Source organism: Leguminivora glycinivorella, chromosome 20 (assembly GCF_023078275.1).
Source record: "Leguminivora glycinivorella isolate SPB_JAAS2020 chromosome 20, LegGlyc_1.1, whole genome shotgun sequence".
NCBI classification, from domain to species: domain Eukaryota; kingdom Metazoa; phylum Arthropoda; class Insecta; order Lepidoptera; family Tortricidae; genus Leguminivora; species Leguminivora glycinivorella.
In genome coordinates, this window is record NC_062990.1 from 13,955,600 (window position 1) to 13,977,704 (window position 22,105).

Genomic DNA, 22,105 nt, shown 5'->3' on the forward strand with positions numbered 1-22,105 from the left:
CATTCTGATGGCGGTACTGAAAACTTCTGTGGTTTTCAATAGCACCATCAGGTCTTGGGTGTTCGGTGCAAATAGTTTGAGATCGTCCATGTACAGAAGGTGAGAGATGACTTCACCCTCTCTCCGAAGCCGGCAACCTAGCCCAGAATCCTTCAGCAGCGTGCTGAGGGGATTCAGAGCTAGGCAGAGCCATAATGGACTCAAACTGTCACCCTGGAATATTCCTCGCTCAATCCTTATGAAGTCCTGCGGGCCAGGGGGGCCATCCCTGCCTCCTGGTTGACGAAGGACTGTCATGTGGTCCACTGCCTCATACATGCAGCCAGGAAGGATATTAAAGCTGCATATTATTATTATTATTATTGGATGTCATACATTTTTATTTTAAATTATAAGAATTATTGAGTTATCGAATTATTTGATGAATCAGTGCACAGTGAAATTGATTTAAATGTCTATCCTTAATTTAATTTAATTTGATATACCTAAGTTTTCGTTGTAATTTTCTTTATTTGTGAATATGTGTGGACTAAAGTTGCCTGAAATAAATGATAACATTAAACATAGTCTAACACATGTTACATTTTTGCGGATCTTCGTTTGTGAGTATTTTACGATATTAATTTATCACGCAGGATTTACTTATTACGACATTTATCATTCATTTTTATTATTTTTAAATTAGTGTTGTGGCAGAATCTGTCATTTCGATTCAAATGACATTTGAGTAAGTTGATAGAAATCGTATATTTCTTTAAGCGCCTCGAACATCCGTACATAATAATCCTAATCGTTTCAACCAATTCGAAATTAATCGTTAGATTTGGCAAACGATACGTCTTAGCCACATCGCAACATACTTCAAAACAAATGTGTCAAAAATGTGAACCACAGACCAACCCCTAGGAGGTTCTCTGTGATGTGAACTTACAGATCCGGGACAATAATCTTCTTCTTCGTCGAAACCTCATGACTGAGGGTCGTGACCACCAAAGTCGCTGTACGTTGCAGTGCTCTCCACTCAGGCCGATCTTTTGCCTTCCTAAGGATCCCTGGAGCCCAACGCGCGTGACCTTCTTTATTGTGTTGAACCAGCGCGTGGGTAATCCGGCTCTTTTACGATGGCCCTCCACTGGTCCGACGATCAACGCCTTCTCAAGACAATAATAGGTTCCACTAAGTAGGTAAGTGGAGTCAGTCTAATAAAGGTTGAAGAATCCAAGATCAATGAATGAATAAATAAATAGATCAATGTTAAATAAATGAAGAAATGAATGATTGAATGAATAAATGAATGCGAAGGAATGAATGAATGATTTATTTATAACTTAAGAACAAACATACTCACCTCGTCAGTCTCATCACACAAATAACCCCTTACCAGGATTCGAACCCCAAACTATCGATTACACAGAATACGTTTAAACATTTGTACAAATGTCAATATATGCAGATATTATGTTGCACGTACTAGCAATTGAAATGCAAATACAGTAATTTCAAAGTTATAATGACTTGTTGCAAGTCTCAAAACTGAATTGATAGACTTGTCTAAGCTCTGAGCGATATTGCTATCTATCAATACTATTCGGAAGTTCGAAGTTGGTAAGAGATATTTAGCAGACATATCCATACTATACTATACTATATACTATATAATATTATAAATGGGAAAGTGTGTGTGTCTGTTTGTCCGTCTTTCACGGCAAAACGGAGCGACGAATCGGCGTGATTTTTTAAGTGGAGATAGCTGAAGGGATGGAGAGTGACATAGGCTACTTTTTGTCTCTTTCTAACTCGAGCGAAAGCGGGCAAAGGCTATATTATATTGATGAATTTATGAAGTTCTGTGGCCTATTTAACAACAATGAGAATTTCGCCCGACAGTTACACTTCGCCGTTCATTGCCTGTTCAACTAGGAATGACGCTGAGTAATAATGTTACTTATCAAACCAGAAATAAGCACCCAATTGTCAGTGTCAAGTGTCAGTCAATATGGTGAATAACCAATATGGTGACCGGTCTGGCGCAGTTGGTAGTGACCCTGCCTGCTGCGCCGCGGTCCCGGGTTCGAATCCCGCTAAGGGCATTTATTTGTGTGATGAGCACAGATATTTGTTCCCGAGTCATGGGTGTTGTCTATGTATATAGGTATTTATATATTATATATATCGTTGTCTGAGTACCCATAACACAAGCCTTCTTGAGCTTACCGTGGGCCTCAGTCAATCTGTGTAAGAATGTCCTATAATATTTATTTATTTATTATTTTATTTCTTTATTTTAAATAGACCACTGGTCGCCTAGCGGTAAAATGGAATTTCAATTCAGAGATCCCGGATCCGAACCCTGACTCGTACCAATGAGGTTTTTGAACAACAAAAACTGTTACTTTATTGTCCCAGATTTGTAAGAACCTCTTTTTGACACATGACAGCGTCCACAATACGTAAACTCGCGCAACCTAATAAATAAATAAATAAATAATAAATAAATAACTATTATAGGACATTCTTACACAGATTGACTGAGTCCCACGGTAAGCTCAAGAAGGCTTGTGTTGTGGGTACTCAGACAACGATATACATATATAATATATAAATACTTATATACATAGAAAACATCCATGACTCAGGAACATCTGTGCTCATCACACAAATAAATGCCCTTACCGGGATTCGAACCCGGGACCGCGGCGTAGCAGGCAGGGTCACTACCGACTGCGCCAGACCGGTCGTCAAACCGGACCGGTCGGTCCTAATGAAATTTTGAATAAAATTCTGTAATAATATTTAAAAAAGTCAAGTACTTAAAAAGAATATTTCGCTTACTTTAAACATAATCTAGCACGTGTTACATTTTTGCGGATCTTCGTTAGTATTTTACGAATTTATCACGCAGGATTTACTTATTATGACATTTATCATTCATTTTTTTAAACTAGTGCTGTGGCAGTCTGTCATTTCGATTCAAATGACATTTCAGTAAGTTGATAGAAATCGTATATTTATTTAAGCGCCTCTTTGTATATATGGCCTAGTCGATTCAACCAATTCGAAATTAATCGTTAGATTTGGCAAACGATACGACTTAGCCACATCGCAACATACTTCAAAACAAATGTGTCCAAAATGTGAACTTACAAATCCGGGACAATAGTCAATCGTCCCTATCTTAATTTGGAATTCTTTAAAGGTTCGAATGTCACGAAATTTGGACTTGCAAAGAGTTGACGTGCCGAAACATTTGTTAAAAAGTTTCGAACAAAACCATAAAGTTTCCGCCATTTTGAATTCCGTTCAAATTTAGAACACGAGTTGAGAGTGTTTCAGGGAGAAATTTAACGAATGCTAAAGTTTATTTATTTTCTGAGGAGAATATCTGCGGGTATTTTATGGTTAAAATATGGACTGACTTAAAATGTGGAGATTTTGCTAAACGCATTAAAACGCAGTTAAATTGAAGTAATGTCATGATTTTAAAATAAATAAATATGTCCATTGTTCTTATAAAAAATAAAAACACGCAAAATATTTAAGGAAAATATGATTTTGGCAACTTTTATGCTGCGATCAGCGCCATCTAGTTTTAAGCATAAAAGGCTTTGTCAGTGCAGTATTAAATTGTTCTTGCTATTAAAATACAATTTATTGGAAAACTATATTGCGTTTTGGGGTGTCAACGTCAAAATCAACCCCTCCTCTACCAAAAACGTCACTTTTGACATTGACAGATTTGTCAAACTACGTCAACACACATTGATTTCGACAAACAGACATTGGTTGAGTGTTCTTTGATCGGAGATTTGTGGGCTCTTCTCATCTTTCTTATATAGCTAAAAAATGCGAAAGGAATATTAACATTCTTAAGGCCCTATCAGGTGCTTGGTGGGGAGCCCACCCATATTCTCAAAAATTGTTATATAACGCTTTAATCCGCAGCCTTTTAGATTTTGGTACTTTTATATTCGAACCCTGTAATAAATCAGCTCTCACTGTGCTAGAACGTATTCAAATGAGGGCTCTCAGAATTGTTACGGGTGCCATGAAGCCTTCCCCAAACAGAGCTATCCAGGTTGAATGTGTGGATCCTCCGTTGGATTTAAGACGGCAACTTCTTGCAGACCGCTTTTTATTTGGTATCTCTGCACTATCTTCTCATCCTCTTCTCCCAAAACTGCGTCTTCTTCAATTATATGGGTCAAGCAAAGCATACTGGCGTAATAAAGATCAACCCAATTTGGTTAATAGTCTAGTGAAAATAGCAGCTCTTAAACCCCCTATTATGAAATCTTCTACTCTACCTATTTATTCTGTTCCTTTCGAGGCTCTTACGCATGTACCCAAAGTCGTAACTAATATTGGCATAGATAAAGGGTCTCCTTCTGCTAATTCGACTTTCTCTAAGTTTGTTCACTCATACTATTCAGGTCATCGGCTCTTTTTTACTGATGCATCTAAATTATCGGATCAGGGTTGTGTAGGGGCAGCTTTTCTCATATCAAACTCGGATATCTTAGCAAAATTTAAACTTCCTCCTGAAGCGTCAGTATTTTCTGGTGAATGCTTGGCCCTCTTAAAAGCTCTAGAATATATCTTTGTCCATAAGTTGCCAAAATGCGTAATTTTTTCTGACTGTCTCAGTGCAATTCAGTCTATTATGTTACGCCCTTTCAAGAATTTCGCACGTAGCTATCTTATTTGTCAACTAAAAAACAAAATTTTTGAATGCCATTCTGCTGGCTTAGAGATAGTATTTGTTTGGATCCCTAGTCACTCGGGCATAGTAGGTAATGAGAAGGCGGACATAGCCGCCAAAGAAGCTGTTCTTGATGGGGATGACTCCTTTTTTAAAATATATTCGCCTGATATCCTGAACATCCCCTTCGAGTTCATGAAGAAAAAATGGGCTACCCGATGGACCCGTGCTAAGAAATGCTTCTTTTCTGAAATTCAGCCATCTATCCCATCCCGTCCATGGTTTTTCAAAAATAGATCTCTTTCTAAAAGACACACTAGCATTATTATTAGACTCAGATTAGGTCGTGTTTGTTCGTCCGAGCAATTACATAGTTTTAAAATGAAAGATTCTCCTATATGCGACTGTGGTACTGAAGTTGGTAATATTGATCATATTTTCTTTAACTGTCCGCTAAACAACAAATCTCCTGATCTTTATTCCTACCTTCCAAATATTAATGTACCTTTACCTACTAATATGTCTTCATTGTTGTACCTAACTAGTAATAATAAAGTGGTGTATGCTATAAGTAAATTTATGTCAAAAAACAATATTGTCCTTTAAAAGGCACCTTTTTTACTTAGTGTTGAACATAAATGTTTGTTTTTGTATTAAATTATAATAATATAATAATCAAAAGAATGTTTGTTTAGAATAAGTAATTTTTGTTTGTCATTTTCTTATATTGTTCTGCAGGTATTACCCAGTCTATCTTTTTGCTCTATGTTTATTTTCTATCCTCATGCCGTGTGAAGTTCGATACTCGTTTTTGGCAGAATTGTGCTTAACTGCGCGGTAGCCATAGACTAAAAAGTGAAGTGAAGTGAAGACATTGGTTCTTATGGTTACAAACTTACTCAAAATAAAATGGACCCGTTCTAAAGCGCTCCTTTTATTCGTGAACAAGTCGTGGGTTTTTTTAATTCGATTCTGGCGGATCCCATGGCACCGTAATGGATAGGAATCTAATAAATCAGAGGGTAATGGCGCAGTGGATATAGTACAGTAGGCTATAAATTGAATTTTTAAGACATTTTTCAAAAAAATCGGAAGTACGAGTAAATTATAAAATAGAGTCAGACCAAGATAAATTAGCAACGCTTTTGATAACATCGCATGTGCGAGGGTAAGTATGAGCTATTTGCTATAAAAACAAACAAAAGATAATCAATTTTGTGTAATTAAAAGAGACACGGCGCGGCGGTGAACTATCAATATCGCCGTGTCTCTTTTATTTGCACCGGAGTGCTTATCTTTTGATCGTTTTTATAGCCGGTAGCTATAATTTAATAGCTCGCGGTGGGACAAGTGCCTAACTACCCACAATTAGCTTAACATGAATAACATGATTGTTCAAGGTAGTAAAATAAATAATAAATTTATTTTATTTCTATTGTTTGCGATACTTAACACTCACAATATTCTTGCCCTGGTCAAAAAACAGAGGAGACAAATGGAACTGCTGAGCCTCGCATTTAATTTGAGAAAATGTATCATAATGCAGCATTGGGCGAGGAAGTTTCCCGTTTTTCGATCAACCAGATACGATTTCTGTATATATTGCCTTAAAATATATTTTCCTATTCTTAAAACTTACAAAAGCGCTCGGAGTCCTTGGAGTGTTTCTTAGGAGACCTCTAATAGGTCTGCTGTTATTTTGTCAACTGTGGCTCTGAAGAGAGGTCCTGTAATGGCGTTATACTGAGAAGAGTAGGGACTTGCTCCATCGCTTAGGATTCCAGCTTTAGCTGTATTTTATAGCTTGGCTCTTAATTCCAACTAGATTGCGTTTTAATCGAACTTTTAGTTTACTGATTGTTTTTGTATCTAATAATATCTAGAATACGCTGAATCCTACCGACTGCGCCACTACAGGCAGGATGCTTGTTTGCCACCATGTGGTATAAAAATAAAATCTTAAGCAAAAACTACTCGTAACACTTAATTATACCAAATTTAAAGAGAGAAGGCAGTAGTGGACGGTCGCCCTTAACCCGAATTGGATGGAATGTGATCGAAATCGGCAGCAAAGAGAAGCATTTTTGCAAAAATTTTGTTTAAATAGACTGGATGTAGGGTATGTTCAGAGTATTCTGAACAACCCTGCTTCTGACGCAACCTTGTACTTGTGTAGTTTAGTGGAGTGCCGCCAGTAGATACACAAGTATAGGGGCTTCTAAATATAAAATATGTGTATGTCTAAAATCTGATGATTAACAACTGTTTTTGAAACGATGGAGCTGCCATGTCAAAAAGACAAAAGCTCCTAAATAAATAAAGATTTAAAAAAAAAAAAAACCCGAATTGGGTGATGGTTTTAGTAGTTTAGAACCAGGACAAATTTGAAAGCGGTTAGGAGCCGCCTTAGCTCTTAGCTTAGATATAGGTATGTTATTGTTGGTTGTCCTAAGGCAACCCATAGGTGCATAGGGCCTCCACAAAATCCTTCCACGCCTTACTATCTTGAGCCACCGCCTTGGCCTCGTTACAGCTCAGTCCGAATTCCCGCAGCTCGTTCCGTGGCCGAAGACTATAAGAAATGAGGATCTGTGAGAGATGGATCGGTCATACCCATCGAAGAGGAGCTGCCAATAGCGCCAGTATCGCGAGTGGCAACTTCAAGGAGGAAAGCGAGCCCGCAATCGCCCCGTACACACCTGGAGGCAGATATATAGGTAAGTGTATATGTAATAAACCTATAATAGTTATTTGTTATACAAGGGGGCAAAGTTGTATTTTAACGCCGAGTGTGGAATTGAAAAACGAGCAAGTGAAAGGATTTTATAGTTGAACCACGAGCGAAGCGAGTGGTTCGAGAATAAAATCCTGAAATTGCGAGTTTTTTAACACACGAGAAGTAAAATACATTTGCACCCGAGTGTAACACAAAACTTTTCGCCTCACTATAGCGAGGAAACTACAACGCAAAAAATGCGTTTATCACTGCTTCCAGTAGTTTCACAGGTGGTAAATCATCTTTATTTTAGTAGATTCACCTACTTTTATCAATTTTAAAGCAGTTAATTTGACTTTATACAAGGTCAAATTACTTTACCCACTAGTGGATAAAATGCGTTTTTACCCGCTGGTATTAAAGGACAAAACACGTGTTTCCGAGCGAGTGAGGGGAAAAAATATTTAAATCGATTAATATTTTACAATTGCAACATAAAACCTTGAACAGAAAAGTGCCACTTTGATCCCTCGTTACTGTTCCTAGCCGACATCACAATGGGTTAAGTAACTCATAGGTCATAGGTAAGCGTGCTCCACCTTAGTCCGTTTTCACACTATCCGATCCGATATCGGATGTCGGAAGGATTTCAATGGCAAAATTACAATATGGCGCCTGTGATGTATGGGATATCAGTCCGGCATCCGATATCGGATCGGATAATGTGAAAACGCACTTAGTCCGCATCATCACTTAGGTACCATCAGGTGTGATCGTGGTCAGACGTCTACTTTTTTTTTAATACTACGTCGGTGGCACACAAGCATACGGTCCGCCTGATGGAAAGCGGTCACCTTAACCTATGGACGCCTGAAACTCAAGGAGTGTCACATGCGCGTTGCCAATCCATTAGAAACTTGTACACTCCCTTTTGCTGTGTTAAGTATACACAACAAGTTCCAAGGAGGGTTCGGGTTGCCAACGACTCAAACGATAATAGACGGAACAAATTAGTTCCGCAGGTCTTTCCGTCACTAGCACACCGAACCTTCGTTGAGCTCTGGCCGCCTTACTCACCAGCAGGAACACAATTAACACTATGAGTAAGGGTCTAGTGCTATTTGGCTAATGCGGAGGCTACCTATTCCAACTACAACCTACAACTTCAACTACAAAAAAACCGGCCAAGAGCGTGTCGGGCCACGCTCAGTGTGGGGTTCCGTAGTTTTCCGTATTTTTCTCAAAAACTACTAAACCTATCAAGTTCAAAACAATTTTCCTAGAAAGTCTTTATAAAGTTCTACTTTTGTGATTTTTTTCATATTTTTTAAACATATGGTTCAAAAGTTAGAGGGGGGGGGACGCACTTTTTTTTCCTTTAGGAGCGATTATTTACGAAAGTATTAATATTAACAAAAAACGATCTTAGTAAACCCTTATTGATTTTTAAATACCTATCCAACAATATATCACACGTTGGGGTTGGAATGAAAAAAAAAATCCGCCCCCACTTTACATGTAGGGGGGGTACCCTAATAAAACATTTTTTTCCATTTTTTATTTTTGCGCTTTGTTGGCGTGATTGATATACATATTGGTACCAAATTTCAGCTTTCTAGTGCTAACGGTTACTGAGATTATCCGCGGACGGACGGACGGACGGACGGACGGACAGACAGACATGGCGAAACTATAAGGGTTCCTAGTTGACTACGGAACCCTAAAAAGTCATCATTTCATGGAAATTTGGCGTTTAAAATAACAGTTGGACCGGTGAGGCGGTCAAAATTGTTGCAAACTTATCGTGGGTTGACTTTATCACTCTTGTAGTGACGTGACAGTCAAACTTCGTTTTGATCGCCACACAGCGTCAATGATTCTCACTTCGCCTAGGCCAGTAGGGAAGAAAAGCCCCCTTTCCGCATGTGTAAAATGCTACTCTGTATGGACATACATACAATACATACATACATACAATCACGCCTGTTTCCCCTAAAGGGGTAGGCAGAGCACATAAAACTGCTAAAGTTACAGTGCCACTCTTGGCAAATAAGGTTGAAAGAAAACGAAACTGTGACATTGCAGTGACAGGTTGCCAGCCTCTCGCCTACGCCACAATTTAACCTACATTTATATCCCACAATCGCCTTCTACGACACCCACGGGAAGAAAGGGGGTGGTGAAATTCTTAACCCGTCACCACACGGTAAACTGTATGTATAGACATAGAGTTCGAGTTATGTATCGGGCAAGTGCAGTATATTTGCAGTTGGTAAGTAACCGGTGAGATGCAGCCGTTTTATTGCCGTTCCAGACGTGACTGGCCGGCCAGCGGGAACTATGGAGTCGACGACGATAAAAATATTGGCAAAAAGTTTTTCAAAACATTAAATAAATGTCATATACAAAGAAAAAGTGACCAAGGCCTCCAGTGTTCCGAGCTGGAATCGAACCAGCGTACTCCGCTTACCAGGCGAATGCCTGAACCACTCGGCCATCGGTGCACGAAGGCAAGGGTCGAAATTTCCAAGTATATGACATTCCCGAAGGCTCGTGACGCCCTCTGCCATCCCTGAGGTAGAACAGTGTGGTTCGACCTTCTAGCTGAATCAACTTAGGTGATTACAAGCTAGCGAAGAGAGATGGCGCTGCCATTCATACTCTAAGAACAAATTAAATTATTTTCATAGAAAATATTTTAACTTGTATTTTTTAAGTACCTTGCCTTGGTCACTTTTTCTTTGTATATGACATTTATTTAATGTTTATAACATAATAGTAGTGTTACTACTTAAAAAATACAAGTTAAAATATTTTCTATGAAAATAATTTAATTTGTTCTTAGAGTAAAAAGTTTTTCTCCTGTAATTTTTTGTATCCATGGCCCGCTGAAAAAAAAATCTGTATCTTTTTTGTCTGGCTATGGAGTCGACAACACAGCTATTTACTTCTTCATCCCTTGCTGTAGGTATATTGTTCATCTTTTTTTCGAACTCTCTAAACATATTAAGTTTTTCTGTACAAATTAATAAATAGGTAGCAGAAAAAAATAAGCGTTTACCGCCGGGATATAATACATAAATAATTATTATGAGGACATTCTTACACAGCTTGATTGAGTCCCACGGTAAGCTAAAAATAGTTTGTGTTGTGGGTGCTCAGACAATGATTTTTTTTAATGAGGAACAGGTAATCATTTGACCACAATCTCACCTGATGGAAAATGCCGTTGCAATCTAGGATGAAGCATGTTTACCCAAAAAATGTTTTGATTATGATTTAAAAAGATCCAAATTATAGTGGGCTGGATATAGACAAGGCAAAACATCTATGATTCAGGAACAATTATCTGTGATCATCAGGACCGCGGCTGATCCAGGGTCACTATGTGCTTGGCCAGACCGGCCATCAAGGATACTACCAATCTTTCGTTTTAACTAATGGTGATATTTTGTGAGAGTCGAAAACAATAGTTATTGGTTTTACAAGGGGGCAAAGTTGTTGGTTAGGGGTCCCCCCACATCTAGCGTCTCGCGAGCGTCGCGTCGGGCCAACTGTATGGAAAAAGACGCCGCGTCGAAGTCGCGTCGACGGCGAGGCTTTGCCCATACAGTTGGCTCGACGCGACGCTCTCGAGAGTCGAGACGCTAGATGTGGGGGGACCCTTAACCGCACGTGCCAATATTAATACCCGAGCAAGCGAAAGATTCCAATATTGAACCGCGAGGGAAATTTGAGCGTTGCGAGGCACGAAGGTTAAACAAATTTTGCCACCGAGTGAAACACAAAATTTTTCACCACACCAATACGAACAAAATACTGACTATAAAACATCAAACTAAATCAAATCTATCAATCTAATCAATATTTATGATTCAAAATCATCATTTACACGTAAACTATACCAGCCAGCTCAGGACATCAAGTTAAAATTTGTATGAAATTACTTTGCACTCTTGTGGATAAAATGAAATTTTGCTATCTGTTTTCGAATAGCAATGTAAGCCATTACCAGTTGGTATGGTGAAAAATAACTTATTGTCTTGACTATAACTCAAAATATATGTAAGCACAATAACTACTCCACGACTCTGTGCGATCTTCCTCGGATTCCGGTGTAACTTATTGTCAATAACGTGTGTCAACAGACCGGCTTACTGCGTGCGTATCTTCCAGTTAACTATAGTGTGAATGTAGAGTTAGATAGGTATTTTAATTAACCTAAGAGAATAATGAACTTATTGAATACGATTGTAAAGTAAAATTGGTGGCTATAGACTTACGCTAAATAAGAACTAATAAAAAATGTATACTTACCTAGAACTTGACGAAAAATTAGAAAATTCTAATCTAAGTATACAATATACATACACATACATACATGCAATCACACCTGTATCCCATAAAGGGGTAGGCAGAGCACATGAACTACTCAAGTTTCAGTGCCACTCTTGGCAAAAAGAGGTTGAAAAAAAACTAAAATTGTGACATTGCAGTGACAGGTTGCCAGCCTCTCGCCTACGCCACAATTTAACCCATATCCCACAGTCGGCTTCTACGACACCCACGGGAAGAAAGGGGGTGGTGAAATTCTAAACCCGGCACCACACGGGCAGTATACAATATTAAGTACAATAACTCGCTTAATACTTAAATATACCACTGAGGCACAGTATAATAAAGAGTACTGTCGTACAGTATGGCCACTCCCGCTCCCCGCTGAAAGTGCCGCCACCCCCGCTCGGTTACCCCACAGTTTCCGCCTGTCAAAAACGCAAACTGTCGACCATCATATCTCACTCATACAAGCATGGTACGCGTTCACCCACACGAGCTTAGAATGTGTGATAGGAATGCGCCTCTTTCATATATTTGATCGCCAGTGTCCTAGATGTGACTGAGGCATTGTCCAAAGATGATGGTATCATTTCCTCGGTATAGTATAGTAATAATAATATTCGCAATGATAATACGTTGTCTTCTGTGAGGAAGTTGCCAGCTAAAATGAATACAATATTCAGTTCAGTATTCTACCTACTTTCTAATCTTATTTTTGATAGACAAAGTAAAATTTTAATCCTCAAAACATTAAAACAAAACTTCGCAAAAACATTCCACGTAAAAAACTTTCCTCGAAAGTAAATGATGGCGGCCATTTTATTTTCAGCATTAGTTACAAAATGCAGGTAAGAATAAGTACTTATAATTTCAAACTCCACTTAGAAAAGTTAGGGATTCAGCTTCGGAAACTTTTCAACAATTTTCTTTGAATTACAGATTTTTGTGTACCCGCAGTTTTCAACTTTTAACGCATGTATAATTTGTACTCATTTCTAGGGTGCCGTTTATTTATTACGTAAGAGTAATAATGGATTGAAGAAAAAGATCCAAAATTGTAATCCATACCAAAGACATATATAACTCCGTATAGACAGATAAAGTCTAAGAAAAAAACGTACCGCAGTCCCATACGGAGAAAAAGGGACGGTGGCCTAGATGGCATTACACCTTTGGGGTACGCTCAGCTAGATGGCGCTAATATTAATATTTGACACTTTAACACATATCAAGCTAAGAATATGGGCCAAATTGTCAAAACGGAGGTTCAAAAGTTATAAGCCCGTGTCAAGAGATGGCAGTCTATGCAGTGTGATTACACATTTTACTTCGGCAGTAACTCTCTTTAATACTCGATCCTCTTTGTCCATACTAATATTATAAATGGGAAAGTGTGTGTCTGTTTGGGAACGACGTTTGTGTGTGACGAATTGATGTGATTTTTTAAATGGAAATATTTGAAGGGATGGAGAGTGACATAGGCTACTTTTTGTCTCTTTCTAACGCGAGCGAAGCCGCGGGCAAAAGCTAGTTTTCTTATACATACATTGTGTTTTTACAAGCTTTTATTCAACTTGCCTTGTTAGTATGTTAATTTGGGTCAAAACGTAGAAGCTAAATTTTACCCACTTTCCGATTGAGCTGAAATTTGGCTTTAATGGTATCATGGAGCTGATCTGATGATGGAGCAGAAAGGTGGTCATAGGAACTCTGTTTTGAAATATCGTATCCCCACCGAGTAAGGGTTTTTTAGAAACGCCTTGGAGAGCAGTAGGTGACTGTTGAAAGAAAGGTACAGTCGGTGATAAAAGCTTTCTTGTGCCAAAAATTAAATTTTTGCAGAAAAAAAAGGTTTTTCGTTTAATTCGGAATAGGACGTTATAAAGGTTGTGTTAATTACACTTATTGAACTCTTACATATATTTTTAATAACAGTAACAGTTAAGAAAGTAGTTTAAACATTTATTATATAGCACTAAGTATTCGGTGTTTTAGCCTAATATTCTTAGTTTGTAAGGAAGACATTTCATGCATGTACGCAATTAATATTCACATACATAGCATTTGACATGTAGTGAACATGGAAATTTTCCTATGCCCTGTGGCAGATCATATTAAGGATTTCCAATGTAAATACTTTATAACATCTACTGTAATGCACCATATGTTCATGTGAATAAACTTTCAATATCTGGGCAACCGAGCTTCGCTCGGTTCTGTTTCGTATCCTTGACATGTGTCGCCATCTAGTTCAAAAATGAATAGTACCTACATCGAGCGAAAGAATTCTCAGCCTTAACAACACAACTACTCCACACGAGATGGCGCGCATTTCGCCACAAAAACTCAAATAGTGTATTTTCTATTCGTTTTAGCCTTGACCTGTGTCGCCATCTAGTGTTTGCAATAAATAGTACTTACATCGACCGAAAGAATTCTGTCTTAACAGTACAACTACTGCACACGAGATGGCGCGCGAAGAAAAACGCATGAAAACTCGAAAATTCGCGTTTTCCGGGACCTAAGGATAAGTTAGACCGATTTTTCACCCCCAAAAACCCCCACATCACAAATTTCTGCGAAATCGTTAGAGCGGTTTCCGAGATCGTCAGTGTAAATAAATATATATATAAATAAATAAATAACTCGTTTAAAAGTATAAGATTCATTCATTCATTAAATTAAATATTATTATTTTTTTTTTAATCAAATATTTTATTTCTTAGAATGTGGTACATTGTAGGTTGGTAATACATTTTTTGATCAGCACATCCTGCCACATACGGCATAGAAATATTAATGCATTAGAAATATTAATACATATTGATTGTAATGTGACCGTTTTGCCGACGACATTGTTCTTTTTGCTTCCTCCGCCACAGAACTTCAGCAAATGCTCCAAGACCTGAGCGACGCGAGCCTTCAAGTTGGACTTCAAATGAATCGCGAAAAGACCCAGGTGATGACTAATAGCACGAAACTTGGGGTAAAGGTAGACGGACAGACTATACAATACGTCAACGAGTATATTTACTTGGGCCAGTTAGTCTCTTTCAACGATCGGCAAGACAAGGAAGTTGAGCGCCGAGTTCAAAATGCATGGAAGAGCTACTGGTCCATGAAAGAGCTAATGAAGGGCGACCTTCCAATGTCACTGAAGCGCAAACTCGTTGACATGTGTATTCTGCCTGTCCTCACCTACGGTGCCCAAACGTGGTCATTCACCGAGGGTCAGAAGTCCAAATTGAAGGTTTGCCAACGAGCAATGGAGCGCAGTATTTTAGGTGTTACTAGGATGGATCGCATCCGAAACACTACACTGCGCTCCAAAACACGAATAGCTGATGTGGGGGAGAAAATTAAGCGCGGACGTGGAAGGCCCAGACGGAGATGGCGGGACGACTTTGACACCTTCATGACTAATTGGCCAGAAATAGCACACCAACGGGAGCTGTGGAAATCACGGGGAGAGGCCTTTGCCCAGCAGTGGGACACATAAACGGGCTATCTAAAAAAAAAAAAAAATGTGACCGTACGGAGAATGACTGAAATAAGTCGCACGTTTCTGTAAATATATAAAAAAAGAGTTTTTACACTACATTTGTATTTTTTTGGAGGTACATAATATTCTTATTTTGTCTTAGATTGTGTTAGGGTCAAAAACTGCCAAAAATCTTACGTAATAAATGAACGGTGCTAACTTGTTTACTTTTTTCTAACAATCAAGAGGGCGCAAGTTGAAGCCTTTGTTTCTTTTTTTTAAGTTCGTTAGGCTTGAGCCAATCAACTACAGGCTTGATTGCATTGATTTATATAACTTCGTAAGGACAGGGCTTAGGGTCAACGAACTTATGGACACTGTGCGTTTCTCTAGAAACTTCCTGTCTCGCACAGCTAAACTGTTGAATGTGTCGCCTGCGGAATTTCCGAGCCGATATGAACTTAAAATCTTCAAGAAAAGAGCGTATTCCCATCTTAAATTCCGGCAACGCACCTCCAACATCTCCCATGTTTCGGGTATTCATGGGCGCCAGTGATCGCTTACCACCAGGCGGCATGTCTGATCGTTTGCATCCTGTTGCATTAAAAAACTGGGTAAGTGTGAGTGGGACTCGCGATCCAAGGGTTCCGTACATAACAATCATAATTATGACATGCTGGCTCTTTAAAATAAACTGTACTGTTAATTGTTTCTTCGTTGAATCATCACATATAATTAACAAATGGTCCTAAGCGCCTTCAGTAGTGTAAGTCATTTTTGCAGGGCCAATACAATGTTCAGAACTTGTACCTATAGAGTGATTGATGATTTAAGATACTAATCTTTGGTTCTACTAACCGTTTGACCTGTCCTTACTTTCGAAATCTTTACCAGCTTGATTGTAAGTCTTTGTGAGTTTTTCCTTTTTGTTTCGAGGTAAAGTTTGGGAAGGATGTTCATCATTATTTCACCTGGCAAAGTTTGGGAACTTCTGTAATGAGATGTGGAGTTTGAGTGTTTAGTTTGCAAATTATTTGGATTAGATAAATGGTACAGTTAGCTAAATAATCTAAATATTTTTATAAAGCCTGGTGCCGTAGCCGAATGGCATTTCTGCGACGCGAAACGAAAACGAAACGCCGCGAAAGGTAGTCTGGCTCTGTCGCGCTAATACGCAAGAGCGATAGAAATAGATATCTACGAGCGTTTCGTTTAGTGAGCGTTTCGTGAGCGTTTGTGCCATTCGGCGCGGCGAAGAAAAGTACTCGAAACCGAAGAGCATGTATGAGGAATGTTATAAAAGTGCGTAAAGCAAAAGTGGTTTGTTACGATCGTAGCAAATGGATACCCGTGATCGGCGTGATCTCCATCTACCCCTCTGGGAAACAGGCGTGAGAAGGTATATGTGGCATATGCATAGCTAGGCACCGTTAATCAAATAGTTAACTTCGATAATTAATCGCTAATCCATTATTACTAAAAAAGTTAACTTTCATTAATTGTTAAAACGATACATTTATATTGTCTTCGGTTACCGCGATAGTTACTCATGAAATAAAACTATGGAAACGGATTAAATCGCGTATAATGAATTTAAAATACATCCCGACGTTTCGAACTCTTTACAGCGTTCGTGGTCAACGGGTGACTGAGGAAAAATTAAAATGTGCAAAACCTACCCACTTACAAGAAATATTAACGAACCATGACCACAAATAATCTAGATTTCTAAGGCAGGTTCACACACTATTAATAAAGCTAGTTATACAATATTCAAAAAAAAATAAAACAAAAAAAAAATTACCATTACTAGATTAATTGGTTAATTATTTTTTAACAGAGTAATGGTAAAAATTTTTTTTTGTTTTTTTTTTTTTTTTTTGAATATTGTATAAGTAACTAGCTTTATTAATAGTGTGTGAACCTGCCTTAGAAATCTAGATTATTTGTGGTCATGGTTCGTTAATATTTCTTGTAAGTGGGTAGTTTTTGCACATTTTAATTTTTCCTCAGTCACCCGTTGACCACGAACGCTGTAAAGAGTTCGAAACGTCGGGATGTATTTTAAATTCATTATACGCGATTTAATCCGTTTCCATAGTTTTATTTCATGACGATACATTTAGACAAATTTATCGTAAATTAAAGTTAATCGATAATCCGTTAACACGTGGCGCCTGTACTCTACTAGATTAACGATTAACTTACTCGGAGAAAAATAACGGAAGTTAAAGAGTCCGTTAACATTTTTTACAGTCAGCTCAAAAGTTAATCGAAATGTTAACTTCGTTAATTAATGATTAACGGATTAACGAGTTAATGCCCAGCTATGGGTATATAGATAGATAGAATACTCTTTATTGGCACACCTCAGCAAAAGATACAGTGGAGACAAAACAAATGATTACAAATAGAGGCAGACAACAGGCGGTCTTATCGCTAAAGAACGATCTCTACCAGACAACCTTTGGGTAGCGGAAATAAAAAGAGTAGGTGCTTTGAAATAAAAAATCATAATTATTTTAATTTCCAACACACAAATTGAATAAACATACACATATAAGAGAATATGTATATGTATGTATATATAGGTATATTCAATTTGAGCTATTAGTGAAGGTATTACAAAGCTTACATTAGTTAAATGTTTGTAGAAGCTAAGTTTATGTTGCTCAGGAAGCGAGATGCAGGAACAACAACTTCACTTCTTGGTAATTTATAACATTACATAATACTGTTAAGAGAATAACGGAAATTATATGAAATGAAATGAAACGCGCTAGCGCAGGATGATGATGGAGACGAGAACCACACACACTTGATTTAATTCGTTACTAGTTGTTACTAGTAACGAATTAAATCAAGTGTGTTAAATCTGTTGATTGCACAACTACGCGTATTCTTTATCACTATCCCGAGAAAATACAAACACGAATTATTACAAAATGTTAAGGAACTTGGACCGTCGGTCGGTCACTTCTTGGTAATTTATAACATTACATAATACTGTTAAGAGAATAACGGAAATTATATGAAATGAAATGAAATATTTATTTTCCAAGTAGGCATATCACAATGCGCATATGAACGTCACATAAAGCTACGCCGGCTCTACCCTACGCCTCAGCCTCGAGAAGATTTCAGTCCCCCCTCAGTCGGAGGGGGGTATCCACTATTGGGACCGGCAAGAAACTCAAAACCGGAAGATCGATTCTCCATACAAAGTTTTAATTTTTTCCCCTAGGACCTAGATATTGATTGACATCATTGAAAATGTTTTTTCAGAATTTGTTTTTGTTTTGAAGCGTGAAATGAAATGAAATGAAATGAAATATTTATTTATAACAATGGTTACAAGTCAGCTTAATACGTACAGGAGTTTAGTTGAACTAAACTTTTACAGTTTACATAATATACACATATCTAAATAATTAGTTTATATGCGTGTGTGGCCTAGCGGTGAGAGAGTGCAACTTTCGATCCAGATGTCGCGGGTTTGAACCCCGGCTTGTACCAATGAGTTTTTCGAAACTTATGTACGAAATGTCATTTGATATTTGCCAGTCGCTTTTCGGTGAAGGAAAACATCGTGAGGAAACCGGACTAATTCCCATAAGGCCTAGTTACCCTTCGGGTTGGAAGGTCAGATGGCGGTCGCTTTCGTAAAACCTAGTGCCTACGCCAAATATTGGGATTACTTGTCAAAGCAGACCCCAGGCTCCCATGAGCCGTGGCAAATGCCGGGATAACCCAAGGACGATGACGATGATGATGTTTTATTTTTGAATCGGGTAATTCCGTTAACTTTCAACTCATTGATTGCCAAACTTGGCAATAGAACTTGAGCGGCGCCTGAGACCCATGTGCTCTGCCTACCATTTTGGTGACTTAGGCGTGAGTTCATATTATTTTATCACACCTCGGACACTGGCGATCAAATATATTGAAAGAGGCGTATCCCTAGCACACAGTCTTAACTCGTGTAGGTGAACGCGTACTATGCTTGTATGAGTGAAATATGACAGGTCGACTGTTCGTGTTTTTGACAGGCGGTAACTGTGAGGTAATCGAGAGGGAGTGGGCGGCACTTTCAGCGGGGAGCGGGAGTGGTCATACTGTACGACGGTGAAAAAAAATGAAAAATGAAATATTTATTTTTCAAGTAGGCATATTACAATGCGCATATGAACGTCAAATAAAGCTATGCCGGCTCTAACCCTACGCCTCAGCCTCGATAAGATTTCAGTCCCCCCTCAGTTGGGGGGATATCCACTATGGGACCGGCAAGAAACTCGGCGGGCAACTTCTTTTAAAAACATTACATCTTATAATTAACATGCATTAAATAACAAGATACAATTTAACATGCAAAAGCATTCATCAAAGAATATGAACAGACTATTTACTCTATGTAAATTAATTTCAATAAATTATATTATTGCTTAATAATACGTCATTCTTCTTCAGAGAAAACATATCAAATTGTCACATTAAGAAAACAACATAAAATATGAATGTCAATGTCATTAAATATGTAATTTAAACAACATAAAATATAAAATATTTGATGTGCTTTCTTATCTGAACTGTGTCCTCTACACAAAATACAATTATTTTAATTGCTATTCGTTCTTTGTAGTTTCTGGTTCGGGCCATGCATGTTACTCACAGTACTCTTTCTTATACTGTGATTTTATCACAAATATTGTAACCACGTTTTTTATATCACCGGTAAAATCATAGCACACCGAAACGAGTGCTTTGTCGCGATGCGTCACTGAGACTTGACTAATGGCGGCCCCAACCGCGGCGTGCGGGAAGGTGACACTCAACGCGGGACGCTCATTAGCTGTCCGCTGTCATTTGAATTTGAAAGAAATGCTTAACTGTGATCCGATTCCCCTCGGTTGACCCTAATTTTGTTTGTCGATTTTTCATTCCAAAAAAAAATCCATTTTCCAACACCTTGACCATAAATGCGCGGTTAGACATTTTATGAGTGGCTTGGCTCGATATTTCTGAAAGCTACTGTACAATCAAGTGCCAAAATACGTATCGAAATAATCGTCTCATAAACATGGTACTACGCTCTTATTACACCGTACTAAGATGCTATAGGACATATTTTTGAATAAAATGTGTACACCCATATTTTTACACTTGACTGTACTTACTTACGCACTAGTCTAAATATATAAAAGAAGAAACTGACTGACTGATTGATATCAACGCACAGCCGAAACCGGTGGTCCTAGAGATTCCAAATTTGGCACATAGGTTCCTCATAAGGTGTAGAGGAGCACTAAATAAGGATTTTTCAAAATTCCCCTCCTAAGGGGGTGAAATGGGGGTTCAAACCTCAACGTTTGAATAAGATTACTTTTAGTACGTGGGCGAATCCGTAGGAAAAGCTAGTATGAGATAAAAGTCAGCAGTAATGTAAGGGCTAGTACAGAAGTGTACATGTAGATATTCATTAGACAGCACTTACTATTGTGAGCGTTACTGCCTCTGTACTCAAATACTCATTAGGGTGTGGCCCAAGGCATACGCGAACAGCGGATTTCTATTATAATGGCACCGCATCACCGCACCACAGTATAATAAAGAGTACTGTCGTACAGTATAGCCACTCCCGCTCCCCGCTGAAAGTGCCGTCCACCTGCTCTTGGTTACCTAACAATTACCGCCTGTCAAAAACGCGAACAGTCGACCTGTTATATCTCACTCATACAAGCATGGTACGCGTTCACTTACACGAGCTTCGAATGTGTGCTAGGAACGCGCCTGTTTCATATATTTGATCGCCAGTGTGTGTCCAAGACTAAACTTATAAAATAAGAATACAATATAATACATTTTTTATTTTTATTTATTTTTATAATACATTTATTTTCCAAATCTGCATTACATAAAGCCTAAGTTAATAATAGAAAAATTAATAGTTTAAAAAACACTATAAAACACGCTTTTATAAATGCACGTAAAAGCCAAAAATAAATTATGGATCGTTCAACTTGTCTCTATTTGTGAGCTGAAGTTTAAAAACTATGTGCTTTTAATTATAATATTTGATTGTAAAAGCGTGGGGCGCTGGAACAGGAAAGACTTTTTGTATAACTTGCTGATAAATCAAATCATGCTATGTTACGGGAAGGAGGTTACACAGATTGACGCGCTAACTGGAGTTGCAGCATGACTAATAGATTCTACATTAAACAGTCAAATCAATTAAAAGTCAGTGTTCAAAGTAGGTACCATCAGTTTGTCGAACTCAGACAAAATATGCGCTAGTAGCGAGGAGAGTCGACAGTCACCGACACTTAGAACGCCGCTTTTATCCGGTAATCAAAGTACAAAAGGGGAAAGTGTCTACAGTGACAGGATGCAGAATTCTTGTTCGTGGACGAGATATCTTTGGTTCTCTTTGGTAACCCTTAGGCGGCATATGTAAACGTTATGTTCTTATGCAACTTCATTCGCCAGGAAGTTCGGATTAGTATTTGTTTACAAGAAAGTCTTTCCTGTTCCAGCGCCCCACGCTTTTACAATCAAATATTATAATTAAAAGCACATAGTTTTTAAACTTCAGCTCACAAATAGAGACAACTTGAACGATCCATAATTTATTTTTGGCTTTTACGTGCATTTATAAAAGCGTGTTTTATAGTGTTTTTTAAACTATTAATTTATTTTATACTTTTACATAAATTTATTTCAAGTAGGCGGATTTTACATGCCATTTGTGGCTTAACGTGTACTTATTGCTAATTGCTACTTAATAATAACTAGCGGCTACCTTCTTATTACGGTATTATCATAAAAATGTTTATACCTAGTAAGTTATCCGTAAAAGATAGACAATATAGAC

At 38.1% G+C, this 22,105-nt stretch overlaps 2 protein-coding genes and 1 non-coding gene across 4 annotated transcripts in view; 1 reads left to right on the forward strand and 2 right to left on the reverse strand.

Moving 5' to 3' along the window:
- The window catches only part of LOC125236953, a 30,111-nt gene extending 19,446 nt beyond the window's left edge, over positions 1-10,665 (reverse strand). Inside the window, exons 1-2 of the mRNA XM_048143872.1 lie at positions 10,629-10,665; positions 7,313-7,398 (exon numbers count right to left, since the gene is read on the reverse strand). Coding sequence (XP_047999829.1) covers positions 7,313-7,398; positions 10,629-10,665 — 123 coding nt within the window. The remainder of the gene's footprint in view (positions 1-7,312; positions 7,399-10,628) is intronic.
- LOC125237081 lies at positions 3,797-5,559 on the forward strand. 2 transcript variants are annotated; one of them, XM_048144033.1, is made up of 2 exons: positions 3,797-5,120; positions 5,438-5,559. In XM_048144033.1, the coding sequence occupies exons 1-2, from the start codon at positions 4,016-4,018 to the stop codon at positions 5,527-5,529; spliced, it is 1,197 nt and encodes a 398-aa protein (XP_047999990.1). In that variant the 5' UTR covers positions 3,797-4,015; the 3' UTR covers positions 5,530-5,559. The 2 variants fall into 2 exon arrangements, with proteins under 2 accessions (XP_047999990.1, XP_047999991.1); XM_048144034.1 differs by having other exon boundaries at positions 3,797-5,116.
- On the reverse strand, positions 9,848-9,919 carry Trnat-ggu. The gene has a single exon. It is a non-coding gene; the product is annotated as a tRNA-Thr (tRNA).
- Positions 10,666-22,105: the final 11,440 nt, after the last annotated feature.

Bases quoted from the DNA above. Each gene is read 5' to 3' on its own strand.
- LOC125237081 (XM_048144033.1), top strand. From the start codon at position 4,016: ATGAGGGCTCTCAGAATTGTTACGGGTGCCATGAAGCCTTCCCCAAAC. The intron at 5,121-5,437 runs GTAATATTGATC...ATTGTTCTGCAG, and splicing joins CGACTGTGGTACTGAAGTTG to GTATTACCCAGTCTATCTTT.